The 13,556-nt window shown below is 43.6% G+C and overlaps 1 protein-coding gene across 1 annotated transcript; it reads left to right on the forward strand.

The window, feature by feature from the left end:
* Positions 1 to 1,109: 1,109 nt before the first annotated feature.
* Positions 1,110 to 13,172, forward strand: LOC145859382 (uncharacterized). Its single transcript, XM_082958499.1, has 3 exons — positions 1,110 to 1,352; positions 1,704 to 1,863; positions 12,036 to 13,172. Exons 2-3 carry the CDS (start codon positions 1,707 to 1,709, stop codon positions 12,842 to 12,844), a joined length of 966 nt encoding a protein of 321 aa, XP_082814625.1. The 5' UTR covers positions 1,110 to 1,352; positions 1,704 to 1,706; the 3' UTR covers positions 12,845 to 13,172.
* Positions 13,173 to 13,556: the final 384 nt, after the last annotated feature.

The raw sequence follows: 13,556 nt of genomic DNA on the forward strand, positions 1-13,556 counted from the left end.
CTCGGTAGCTTGCTAACCGACAAGAAATAGAAACATTGAAGCTCTGTACACCATGTTTGTGTAGCTACACAAATCCATCCCAGTGATTTAAACACAGTTCTGTTAAAGTATCTACTATTTCATTTAAACGTAATTTGCGTGTTAAATTTGCAAATGTGTTACCGAGCCTAGCACTAGGGTAGTCGCTAATGATAGCTAGCTAGCTAACATCCCTGACAATGAGCTCACAAAGCTACTCTCCTCCTGCTAATGAAGAGGTCTGCTGGACGGAGAAAGCAGCTCTGGGGATGAACATTGTTGTGAAAGAAGAAGAAGAGGAGGATATTACAGTGATAGGAATGGAAGAAGCATTTCGAATTAAAAAGGAGGAAGAGGAGGCTATCACGGGGATAGGAGGGGAAATACCGTTTGTTGTGAAAGAGGAAGAGGGAATACAGGCTGTCACAGTGGAAGAGGGTAGAAGCTTTCAGAATGAAAAAGGAGATGGCTTCCTCTATCACATTGAAAGAAGAGCCTTTTGGAGGGAAGGAGGAGTCCATAACATTGAAAGAAGAGAACCTTTTGGAGTGAAAGAGGAGGAGACAGAAGATCCGATTAACACTGGTGAGTATTGTCTTAAAAAAACAGGGGGAAAACTATGCGTTGCTGGTTTTAAATTGTAAAAAAAAATATATACATGTGTCGGTAGACTGAAAAGAGCATAACCAGTAGAAAACATTGACTTCAAGCATCAACTCCAATTTCATCCTGCCATTATAACATTCAATACACCCCACATACATGTCTGGGGTGCAGTCTTAAATAAGCTTTCAAAAACATGATTATTTTGTATTTATTTTGATCACAGCGTATTAAGACGTGTTTTTTTTTGTTTAGTTTGTTGTTGTTGTTGTCATTATTGGGCTTATTCTATTGACCTCATAATTTTTTTGTACTTTTTTTAAAAGCTTATTTACTTATTTTCCTTTAGTTTGTATTCAGAGTTCGCTTGTCTATTGCTCTCCAGAGGGAAGATCCTAGGATGAGTGATATGTCTGAAATCATGATGGTAGAGAGCAAGCTACACCCTTTGTTTTTACCGGTAGTCAAACCTCTTCCCTTTTACAGATCCAAAAACGAGGCAATATGCAGTTTTCTGGCCCTCCCAGGGCTCTACAGTGGAGGAGGACATCAGAAAGGTACAGGATGTATCTACTGTGGTACCCGTGAATCCCAGACAGTTTGGTGGTGATGAGGATTCTATTCACTGCGACAACGAATGGGACGTGAAAGACAAGGATTGGTTTCCTAGCAACAGGCTGAAAGCAGAGTCGGCTCCAGAGTGCCACACCCCAGAGCAGAGGGGGTGTGGTGTGAGTACATCCCAGTCACAAAGTGTTTCTGGTTCTCAACAGTCCTTCCTTGGTTCCTGGACCTCCTTCTATTAATGCATTGGAGGAGAATATTTGAGGTTCATTCAAATACTGATATATGTGAATGTTTCTGGCAAATACAGGTGATTCTGATTGGACTTTCTCCTCTAATGCATTTATAGCAGGAGGTCCAGAGAATGAGGAACCAAGGAATCAAGGTAGGAGTGTTTCTGATCTGAGGTTCCTCATGGACTTTCTCCTTCAATGCATTTATAGTCCAGAGAAGGAGAGGAATCAAGGTAGGAGAGTGTTTCCCACCCTAAATTGATTGTTTATTTTTGTGGTTTCCAGGACATGTCTTTCCCTCTCCCAGGGTCCCCAGGTCGTGCCTCTCCCACTGCTGCCTTACTGTGGGGTCTGAAGAGGGTGTCTGTGCAGCTGGTCGACTGCAGGAAAACACCGGGTCTGAGTGGAACTGTGAGAGGAGAAGAAGAGGGAGATTCAGATTCAAGTAAGAACAGTGGTGTGTGGATTAGACTACAATCTGCTTCTGTTACAGTTCTGTGGTCAGTGTATTCACTGTTGTATAGCAGCTCATTAGTTTTGAAACTACTCACAAACTGCTTTTTGCTAAAGTGATTGTGCACTGATTGGTGGCATCTCGTTAGTCAGAAGGCGTTTCACCCGTACTGGCTTGTCATCTCGCTAGTCAGGTGTTAGACTTAGACTTAATTATAATATAATAAACACACAGATATACGAGCCTTAGGTCATTAATATGGTAAAATCCGGAAACTATCATCTCGAAAACAAAACGTTTATTATTTCAGTGAAATACGGAACCGTTCCGTATTTTATCTAACGGGTGGCATCCCTAAGTCTAAATATTCCTGTTACATTGCACAACCTTCAATGTTATGTCATAATTACGTAAAATCCAGGCAAATTAGTTCGCAACGAGCCAGGCAGCCCAAACTGTTGCATATACCCTGACTCTGCGTGCAATGAACGCAAGAGAAGTCACACAATTTCACCTGGTAACCTGGATTTCTTTTAGCTAAATATGCAGGTTTAAAGATATATACTTCTGTGTATTGATTTTAAGAAAGGCATTGATGTTTATGGTTAGGTACAGTCGTGCAACGATTGTGCTTTTTTCGCAAATGCACTTTTGTTAAATCATCCCCCGTTTGGCGAAGTTGGCTGTCTTTGTTAGGAAGAAATAGTCTAAACACAGTTCGCAACGAGTCAGGCGGCCCAAACTGCTGCATAATTGGTGTCCAAAAATACCGATTACCGATTTGTTATGAACACTTGAAATCGACCTAATTAATCGGCCATTCCGATTAATCGGTCGACCTCTAGTTTCAACAGTGCTGGCTTGTCATCTCGCTAGTCGGAAGGCGTTTCACCCATACTGGCTTGTCATCGCATTAGTCAGAAGGCGTTTCACCCGTACTGGCTTGTCATCTCGCTAGTCAGAAGGCGTTTCACCCGTACTGGCTTGTCATCTCGCTAGTCAGAAGGCGTTTCACCCGTACTGGCTTGTCATCTCGCTAGTCAGATGGCGTTTCACCCGTACTGGCTTGTCATCTCGCTAGTCAGAAGGCGTTTCACCCGTACTGGCTTGTCATCTCGCTAGTCAGAAGGCGTTTCACCCGTACTGGCTTGTCATCCATCGCATTAGTCAGAAGGCGTTTCACCCGTACTGGCTTGTCATCTCGCTAGTCAGAAGGCGTTTCACCCGTACTGGCTTGTCATCTCATTAGTCAGAAGGCGTTTCACCCGTGCTGGCTTGTCATCTCGCTAGTCAGATGGCGTTTCACCCGTACTGGCTTGTCATCTCGCTAGTCAGAAGGCGTTTCACCCGTACTGGCTTGTCATCTCGCTAGTCGGAAGGCGTTTCACCCGTACTGGCTTGTCATCTCGCTAGTCGGAAGGCGTTTCACCCGTACTGGCTTGTCATCTTGCTAGTGAGAAGGCGTTTCACCCGTACTGGCTTGTCATCTCGCTAGTCAGAAGGCGTTTCACCCGTACTGGCTTGTCATCTCGCTAGTCAGAAGGCGTTTCACCCGTACTGGCTTGTCATCTCGCTAGTCAGAAGGCGTTTCACCCGTACTGGCTTGTCATCTCATTAGTCAGAAGGCGTTTCACCCGTACTGGCTTGTCATCTCGCTAGTCGGAAGGCGTTTCACCCGTACTGGCTTGTCATCTCATTAGTCAGAAGGCGTTTCACCCGTGCTGGCTTGTCATCTCATTAGTCAGAAGGCGTTTCACCCGTACTGGCTTGTCATCTCGCTAGTCGGAAGGTGTTTCACCTGTGCTGGTCCAGGTGATACTTAAGACCTGCTGGCCTGTTCATCAGTTGGCATGAGAGATGTTGAGAGAGTAATGACTTTTGTTGGCTCTCCCTGTTTAAGTTCTGAAACCAAGCCTTTTATCCGGTGTCTTCCCTGTTTCATATAGCTCTGCTTTCTGTTTACTCCCTATCTTAAGTTGGTGGGGGCTTGTCTTTTCGTTTGGCTCTCCTCAGTGGGCATCCATGGTGGGAATTGTTTATGGCACATTTTCTAGTTGCGTGTCAACTTTCATGGATGTCTTTCAGAACCCCTTCTACAACCCCACCTCTTTGGTTTTGGTTGTCCCAGTGAGTTTCTTTGTTAGTTCCCTTGTTTGTGAGAGACATTTTCAGTTTGTCTTGTGGGAAGGTAACAATGTCTATACCACATGTGGATAAGAATCAATGACATTTTTAAATGATTAACAGAAATACTCATTTTAAAATCAGGGAACTTTAAAACGGGAATTGTAATGTCTGTTTCATGTATTAGTGACATCGGTAACCTGACTCCAAGTGATTCTAGGTCAGCGGTGCCCAAACCTCTGTTTCCTGTTACTATTTTATAATAAGAAGGATATAATTTAACTTGGCTAAATAGAAAGGATATTTTTCCCATTCCGGAGCGAGAGTGTGCATATGAAGTGACTATGTTGAGTGTAAAAGGGATCATTTGAAACAGGTCATAGATGCTAGATTTCCAGTCATTTCTCAACTATTTGTGAATGACACAAACCTTAGAATGTCTTAGAAATCCGAAGATATATGGGCTGCATGATGCGACTAGAGGTTATTGATGATTTGAGAAAGGCGCAAAAAAAGCCTGCGCTCTGTCCCTTGCATGTGAAGTAGCTGCTGTAAAATTGACTAAAGAAACTGCACTATCAATTTAGGAGTATTTCACCGAGTTCAATTTGCAGTGTCTCTGCCACTGAGCTATAAACGGGGTCTCTGCCTAGAGCGCTGTGGCGCATTAGTGGAAACCAAGACTGTTCTTATGGCACGTCTGCCGGTTTTGACTAGCATAAGTGACCTTCGTAGCAGGTTAGGATAATTCACGTTGCAGGATAGCGCAAATAACGTGGCACGTTAGTAGAATTAGGATAATTAACATGGTAGGTTTGTGCAAATAACGTGGCAGGTTAGTAGAATTAGGTTAAGGTTAGGATAATTAACGTGGCAGGTTAGTAGAATTAGGTTAGCTAAAATGCTAAAACTGTCCCGATGCGACTCGGACATATTTAGCTACAACCAGGCCTGCCCTGAGAACAATCTTGGTTTCCACTACTGTGATGCTGCCGCACGACACACAGGACGGATTGAGAGATGGTGCTTGAAGGAGAAACTGAGTTGAATAATTTGGTCCGCTGTTTAAATGGAGCACATCTAAGCTAAACATGTACAGTGCATTCGGAAAGTAAATATTCAGACCCCTTGACTTTATGCACATTTTGTTACATTACAGCCTTATTCTAAAATGTAATTGTTTTTTTCCCCCCTCAATCTACACACAATACCCCATAATTACAAAGCAAAAACAGGTTTTTAGAAATTTTTGCAAATGTTTTAAAAATAAACTAATATTACATTTACATAACTTTTCAGACCCTTTACTCAGTACTTTGTTGAAGCACCTTTGGCAGCGATTACAGCCTCGAGTCTAAGTGGGTATGACGCGACAAGCTTGGCACACTTGTTTCTCCCATTCTTCTCTGCAGATCCTCTCAAGCTCTGTCAGGTTGAATGGGGAGCGTTGCTGGCAGTTATTTTCAGGTCTAACCACCATGCTTCACCGAAGGGATGGTGCAACAAACTGTATAAGGCCATAAGAAAACAGGAAAAAGCTCATCCAGAGACGGCGATCCTAGTGGGCGGGGACTTTAATGTAGGGAAACTTAAATCCGTTTCACCTAATTTCTACCAGCATGTTAAATGTGCAACCAGAGGGGGAAAACTCTAGACCACCTTTACGCCACACAGAACGCACGGTGACTGGTGGTGCAGTTGCACGAGATGTCTACCTCTACCAACAATGGGACCAGTTTATTACGATAATGGAGGAGGTAGAATATCAGACTGACGATGCAGCAGAACATCTAGGTCAAGGCCAACGACGGGTCCTCACCCTGGAGTGGATGCTGAGGGGAGAACATCTAGGTCAAGGCCAACGACCGGTCCTCACCCTGGAGTGGATGCTGAGGGGAGAACATCTAGGTCAAGGCCAACGACCGGTCCTCACCCTGGAGTGGATGCTGAGGGGAGAACATTTAGCTCAAGGCCAACGACCGGTCCTCACCCTGGAGTGGATGCTGAGGGGAGAACATTTAGGTCAAGGCCAACGACCGGTCCTCACCCTGGAGTGGATGCTGAGGGGAGAATATTTAGGTCAAGGCCAACGACCGGTCCTCACCCTGGAGTGGATGCTGAGGGGAGAACATCTAGGTCAAGGCCAACGATGGGTCATCCCAGCTTTTGGTGGCAGCAGTTATATCTAACTACCCTGACCACAACAGCAGCTACATTGGATTCCAGGAAGCTGAGGCTCATACCGTCTTACACGAATAACATTTTCAAGAAATAACATTGTAGTTAAAAAAAATATGAACAATTGAATGTTATTATAAAACAACAATTACACAGTTACTAAGCAATTCACAGTGTCACACAGCATTAGTTAGACCAGGGATTTACAAACATGTACCTAGAGAGCAACCATCTGGTAGATTTTGACTCCAACAGCTGGGCTTGATTAGGGTTGGATTGAGAACCTACAGGACGGTAGATCTCTAGGTACAATGTTTGAGAACTGTGGGGTTTATGTAAAACGCAGGGAAGATCCCAATTGCATAGTCTTTGTGTCCTCTCTCCTTCTCAAAACCCATTGGATGTGAAATCCAGAGGACCTCTGTCTCTCATCCAATGTGTGTTTTGAGAAGGAGATGAGCAGAGGCGACGTGAGGAGTATGCAATTGAGATCTTCCCACAGAATCCTCCTCATTGCTCCATGTGCTGGCTCAGACCTGGGAGGCAGCCCAGTTCCAGAACTTCACCAGGTTGTAAAACAAGCCTCACTGGGCGCCAGATAAATCAAATCCCCTCATTGAACAGAACGGGTGTTCCCATTAGAGCAAAGCAGGAAGTAAAAGCAGGAAGTGTTCCCATCAGTCTGTGCTGTGATTTGTTGAATCAACTCAACTGACATTACAAAAACGACATTCCATTTCAAGAGCCACATCTGTTAGCATCATTTGAATGAACATTCTACATTACCATGGAAATGATTGTATCACGTACGGCAAGAGGTACCGATGTGTGAAGTCTGGAACCAAAAGGACCCTGAACAGCTTCTACCCCCAAGCCATAAGACTGCTAAATAATTAACCAGATGGCTACCTGGACTATCTGCATTAACTTTGACTCGCATCACACACACTGCTGCTATTGTTTATTATCTGTCACTTTATTCCTAGTAATATGTACATATCTACCTCCATTACCTAGTACCCCTACGCATCAACTCAGTACTGGTACTCTGTGTATACAGCCATGTTATTACCTAGTACCCCTACACATCAACTCAGTACTGTTACCCCTGTGTATACAGCCATGTTATTACCTAGTACCCCTACACATCAACTCAGTACTGGTACTCTGTGTATACAGCCATGTTATTACCTAGTACCCCTACACATCAACTCACTACTGTTACCCCTGTGTTTACATCCATGTTATTACCTAGTACCCCTACACATCAACTCAGTACTGTTACCCCTGTGTTTACAGCCATGTTATTACCTAGTACCCCTACACATCAACTCAGTACTGTTACCCCTGTGTTTACAGCCATGTTATTACCTAGTACCCCTACACATCAACTCAGTACTGGTACTCTGTGTATACAGCCATGTTATTACCTAGTACCCCTACACATCAACGTCAGTACTGTTACCCCTGTGTTTACAGCCATGTTATTACCTAGTACCCCTACACATCAACTCAGTACTGGTACTCTGTGTATACAGCCATGTTATTACCTAGTACCCCTACACATCAACTCAGTACTGTTACCCCTGTGTTTACAGCCATGTTATTACCTAGTACCCCTACACATCAACTCAGTACTGTGTACCCCTGTGTATACAGCCATGTTATTACCTAGTACCCCTACACATCAACTCAGTACTGGTACTCTGTGTATACAGCCATGTTATTACCTAGTACCCCTACACATCAACTCAGTACTGTGTACCCTCTGTGTATACAGCCATGTTATTACCTAGTACCCCTACACATCAACTCAGTACTGGTCAGCCATGTTATTACCTAGTACCCCTACACATCAACTCAGTACTGGTACTCTGTGTTTACAGCCATGTTATTACCTAGTACCCCTACACATCAACTCAGTACTGGTACTCTGTGTATACAGCCATGTTATTACCTAGTACCCCTACACATCAACTCAGTACTGTTACCCCTGTGTTTACAGCCATGTTATTACCTAGTACCCCTACACATCAACTCAGTACTGTTACCCCTGTGTTTACAGCCATGTTATTACCTAGTACCCCTACACATCAACTCAGTACTGGTACTCTGTGTATACAGCCATGTTATTACCTAGTACCCCTACACATCAACTCAGTACTGGTACCTGTGTTACAGCCATGTTATTACCTAGTACCCCTACACACAACTCAGTACTGGTACTCTGTGTTACAGCCATGTTATTACCTAGTACCCCTACACATCAACTCAGTACTGGTACTCTGTGTATACAGCCATGTTATTACCTAGTACCCCTACACATCAACTCAGTACTGGTACTCTGTGTATACAGCCATGTTATTACCTAGTACCCCTACACATCAACTCAGTACTGGTACTCTGTGTATACAGCCATGTTATTACCTAGTACCCCTACACATCAACTCAGTACTGTTACCCCTGTGTTTACAGCCATGTTATTACCTAGTACCCCTACACATCAACTCAGTACTGGTACCCCTGTGTTTACAGCCATGTTATTACCTAGTACCCCTACACATCAACTCAGTACTGTTACCCCTGTGTTTACAGCCATGTTATTACCTAGTACCCCTACACATCAACTCAGTACTGGTACTCTGTGTATACAGCCATGTTATTACCTAGTACCCCTACACATCAACTCAGTACTGGTACCCCTGTGTTTACAGCCATGTTATTACCTAGTACCCCTACACATCAACTCAGTACTGGTACTCTGTGTTTACAGCCATGTTATTACCTAGTACCCCTACACATCAACTCAGTACTGGTACTCTGTGTATACAGCCATGTTATCGTTACTCGTTGTGTATTTATTATTATGTGTTTTACTTCTCTATTTTCTTTCTCTTCTCATTGTCGGGAAGGGCCTGAAAGGAAGCGTTTCACTGTTAATCTACACCTGTTGTTTATGAAGCATGTGACAAATAAACTTTGATTTGATGACAACACCAGGCAGCCATTGCAAGTGTACCCATGAGTTGACCAGGGTTAGAGGTTCCAATCCCATTCTATCCATTCTGATGTCTATGGCCATGAGGCGGGGTGATGTTGGGAGGTAGGTCTGGTGTCCCGCGGGGCGATGTTGGGAGGTAGGTCTGGTGTCCCCCGGGCCGATGTTGGGAGGTAGGTCTGGTGTCCCCCGGGGCGATGTTGGGAGGTAGGTCTGGTGTCCCCCGGGGCGATGTTGGGAGGTAGGTCTGGTGTCCCTCGGGGCGATGTTGGGAGGTAGGTCTGGTGTCCCTCGGGGCGATGTTGGGAGGTAGGTCTGGTGTCCCTCGGGGCGATGTTGGGAGGTAGGTCTGGTGTCCCTCGGGGCGATGTTGGGAGGTATGTCTGGTGTCCCCCGGGGTGATGTTGGTCTGGTGTCCCCGGGGTGATGTTGGGGGGTAGGTCTGGTGTCCCCCGGGGAGCGATGTTGGGAGGTAGGTCTGGTGTCCTCCGGGGAGTGATGTTGGGAGGTATGTCTGGTGTCCCCCGTGGTAATGTTGGTCTGGTGTCCCCGGGGTGATGTTGGGAGGTAGGTCTGGTGTCACCTGGGGAGATGTTGGTCTGGTGGTTGGTGTCCCCCGGGGTGATGTTGGGAGGTAGGTCTGGTGTCCCCCGGGGAGCGATGTTGGGAGGTATGTCTGGTGTCCCCCGGGGTAATGTTGGTCTGGTGTCCCCGGGGTGATGTTGGGAGGTAGGTCTGGTGTCACCCGGGGAGATGTTGGTCTGGTGGTTGGTGTCCCCCGGGGTGATGTTGGGAGGTAGGTCTGGTGGGTCAACTTTGAAGTTTGGGTCTTTGACCTGTTTTATCTTCCCGCCGCATTACAGCCTGCTCGACCAATGGGGTTCTAGACAGTCAGGTTCTGAATTCGGGTAAAACAAAATGCATAGTATTTTCAAATGCCAGGCATGTTACTAATCTTGTCATTGCTACATTGCTACAAGTCAGTGTACAAATATTTTAGTGTGTGGGTTAACTGCCTTGTTCAGGGGCAGAACGACAGATTTTTACCTTGTCAGCTTGGGGATTCGATCTAGCAACCTTTCAGTTACTGGCCCAACGCTCTAACCACTAGGCTACCTGCCGCCCCAAAATGTTCTGTTCATGTGGAGAACTTGATAAGGAAGCTCAAGCTGAGAATAGGTTTTTATTACCGGCATAAGGCTTGTTTTTCTCTGGAGGCCAGGAAGGAGCTGGTACGATGTACATTACTGGCGGTTTTAGATTTTAGCGATGTTATTTATATGTAGACCTCAACCACTACCCTGAGAGCACTTGATTCAGTGTATCATGTGGCCCTCAGGTTCATTACAAATCAAAAACGTCTAACACATCATTGTGATCTCTACAGCGCTGTTAACTGGTCGTCATTGACCCTGCGTAGACTTTAACTCTGGTATACACTGATTTATAAGGCCATACGGGGTAAAATGCCATTTTAACGCTGTTCTTTTTTTAATCAGGCTGGTAATTAAATATCAATTACGGTCCCATTCTCATTTGCGATTAACAGTACCAAGAATTAGGACAGGTCATGGTGGAAATAGTTTGTTGCTCAGCTCCGTGGTCCTGGAATTCTCTCCTGAACATTTTAAAATGTGATGATCTAGTCTCGTTGGTGGAGTTTAAACACTTGATCGATGTAAATATCATAGAAGAGTGTAACTGTCTTTAGGACCGCTGTTTTTTTAGTCAAGACATTTGTGTTTTTTTGACGTAATATGTAATTGTTGTACTGTATGTGTGTCTATAGTTTTGTTTAATGTTGTGTTAGTGTATGTAAGTTGTTTTGTCTGAAACTTTGTTCCCCTTGCTGCTATTGGACCGGGTCTCTCTTGAAAAATAGATTTTATCTCAATGAGAAAAACCTGTATAAATAAAGGTTAAATAAAAAATAGATCAAACAATTCAAAACAATACACACATCTAAAGTACAAAAATGGAATTAAGAGATCTACATACTCAAACAATGTACCTAAAAACTGCCTGGGATCCTGACAAACAGCCAGGCACGTGTTGTAAAGGACCCAGAAGTGTTTGTGGGTCAACTTCCCCTTTAAGCAGGATTCCGGGACAAGAAATATTTGCAGAATCCATGCAAAAACAAGTGCAATATTTATAATCTAACTTAGTTTTTTTTTATTTTTTTTTTATTTTTTTTTAACATGTTTTCACATTGTCATTATGGGGTATTGTGATGTTAATATGGGGTATTGTGGGGGCATTATGGGGTATTGTGATGTCATTATGGGGTATCGTGTGTAGATGAATTACAATGTTTTATTTAATCAATTTTGTATTCAGGCTGTAACACAACAAAATGTGGAATAAGTCAAGGGGTATGAATACTCTCTGAAGGCACTGTACATACCCAGCGTCAGATGAACTCGTGGATATAATTTGTATGTCTTTGCCGTGCAGTATGAAGGAAGTTAGAGGTAGTTTCACTAGCCAATGCTAACTAGCATCCGCTAGCATACCTGTAGACTTCCAGTCATTGCCCTAACACGTTGCCAGAATCTCGCAGTGTCCCTTTAAAGCTACAATGTAAGATGTGTTTACCATCAAAGAGTGGGTCACCAACAAAACAGTATTACCAGTGGATCAAATGCAGCTTATGACATTGATTTAAATACAGTAGGCCTCAATATCTATGATTATAGTGCTCTGCTATAAGACTTTTTTTTAAATTATGAATTGTTTGAAAACTGGCCACAGGTTATTGAGGGATGTGATTAGGATTCAACCTTATAGGAAGACAGTTGTATCATATGGAGGTTTCATTCAGGTCTCTCTTTTAAATACACATTCTATTTTTCTTTGGCAGGTGAAAGACCAGACTCAGAGGGGCCAGAGATGTCCAAACCAGGAAGACAACACCACTGCTCCCAGTGTGGAAAGAGTTTTACCCGGTTAGGGTCCTTGAAAAGGCATGAAGGAATACACGCAGGAGAGGAGACTTACCACTGCTCCCAGTGTGGAAAGAGTTTTACCAGGTTATTTAGCCTGAAAAGACATGAGATGATACACACAGGAGAAAAGCCTTTCCACTGCTCCCAGTGTGGAAAGAGTTTTACCCGGTTATGGCACCTGCAAATGGATGAGAGAAGGCACAGAGGAGAGAAGCCTTTCTGCTGCTCCGATTGTGGAAAGAGTTTTACCCAATTAGGGAGCCTGAAAGAACATGAGAGAATGCACACAGGAGAAAAGCCCTTCAACTGTTCACTTTGTGGAAAGCGTTTTACCCATTTAGGGAGCCTGAAAGGACATGAGAGCATGCATAGAGGAGAAAAGCCCTTCCACTGCTCACATTGTGGAAAGAGTTTTACCCGGTTGGGGCACCTGAAAACACATGAGAGAATTCACACAGGAGAAAAGCCCTTCCACTGCTCCCTGTGTGGAAAGAGTTTTACTCAGTTAGGGGGCCTGACAAAACATAAGATATTACACAAAGGAGAGAAGCATTTCCACTGCTCCCTGTGTGGAAAGAGTTTTATCCAGTTATGGGGCCTGAAAACACATGAGTGGACGCACATAAAAGAGAAGCCTCACCCCTGTTCCCAGTGTGGAAAGAGTTTCACACAGTCAAGATACCTGAAAAAACATGAGCTGACACACTCCGCAGAGAAGCCTTGAAAGAATCCACATTGCAGAGAAATATATCTTGGAAAGATATTTACCCAGTTAGGGAACCTGAAAGACCACGAGGTAACAGACACAGGGGAAATGCCTTACCACTGCTCCCAGTGTGGAAAGAGATATTTAACATAAATACATCAGTTAATTAATGAGTTAACAGATACAGTGCTCCAACACTTGTCTCATATTTTTGTGTATGCCACATGAAATCAAATTGTACAAAGTGAACTCAATGTTTTTTAACATGAATTGAGTATATCTGTTTCAATATAGAGTAGGTCAGTTGTAATGCTTTTTAATTAAATTATAACTTTTTAGAACTCTGGATTTGTGTATATTCTCTGTGTTAATCAAGTGCTATTTAAATGTGATATATTTCCTCTTGTGTTTGCATTGTATATGTATGTGAAAAATAAACAAATGTACAGACTGAGAAAAACGTACAATTCTTATTCCAACAGTATTTATCCATAATGTACATATTCATATTGAGATGTGTGTACTGCAAGGCAGGATCAATAAGGTAGCCATCTAACTTTTATAAAGAACCAGAAATAACTATGGATTTCCTGGTTCTTTCAAAAATCTCAACTTAGATATGCGTTTTTCAGACCATGCCCATTTCAAGCTTCTCTTTTCAAAAAAAGAAAAGATAGCTGGCTAACTCATTGATCCTGCTGTTGTTGTATACCCCTCGGGTGTAAGTCTG

Source organism: Salmo salar, chromosome 12 (assembly GCF_965601325.2).
Source record: "Salmo salar chromosome 12, fSalSal1, whole genome shotgun sequence".
Lineage (NCBI taxonomy): Eukaryota > Metazoa > Chordata > Actinopteri > Salmoniformes > Salmonidae > Salmo > Salmo salar.

Coding starts and splice junctions, on each gene's coding strand:
- LOC145859382 (XM_082958499.1), top strand. CDS start 1,707: ATGTCTTTCCCTCTCCCAGGGTCCCCAGGTCGTGCCTCTCCCACTGCT. Junction 1,864..12,035: donor AGAGGGAGATTCAGATTCAA/GTAAGAACAGTG, acceptor TTTCTTTGGCAG/GTGAAAGACCAGACTCAGAG.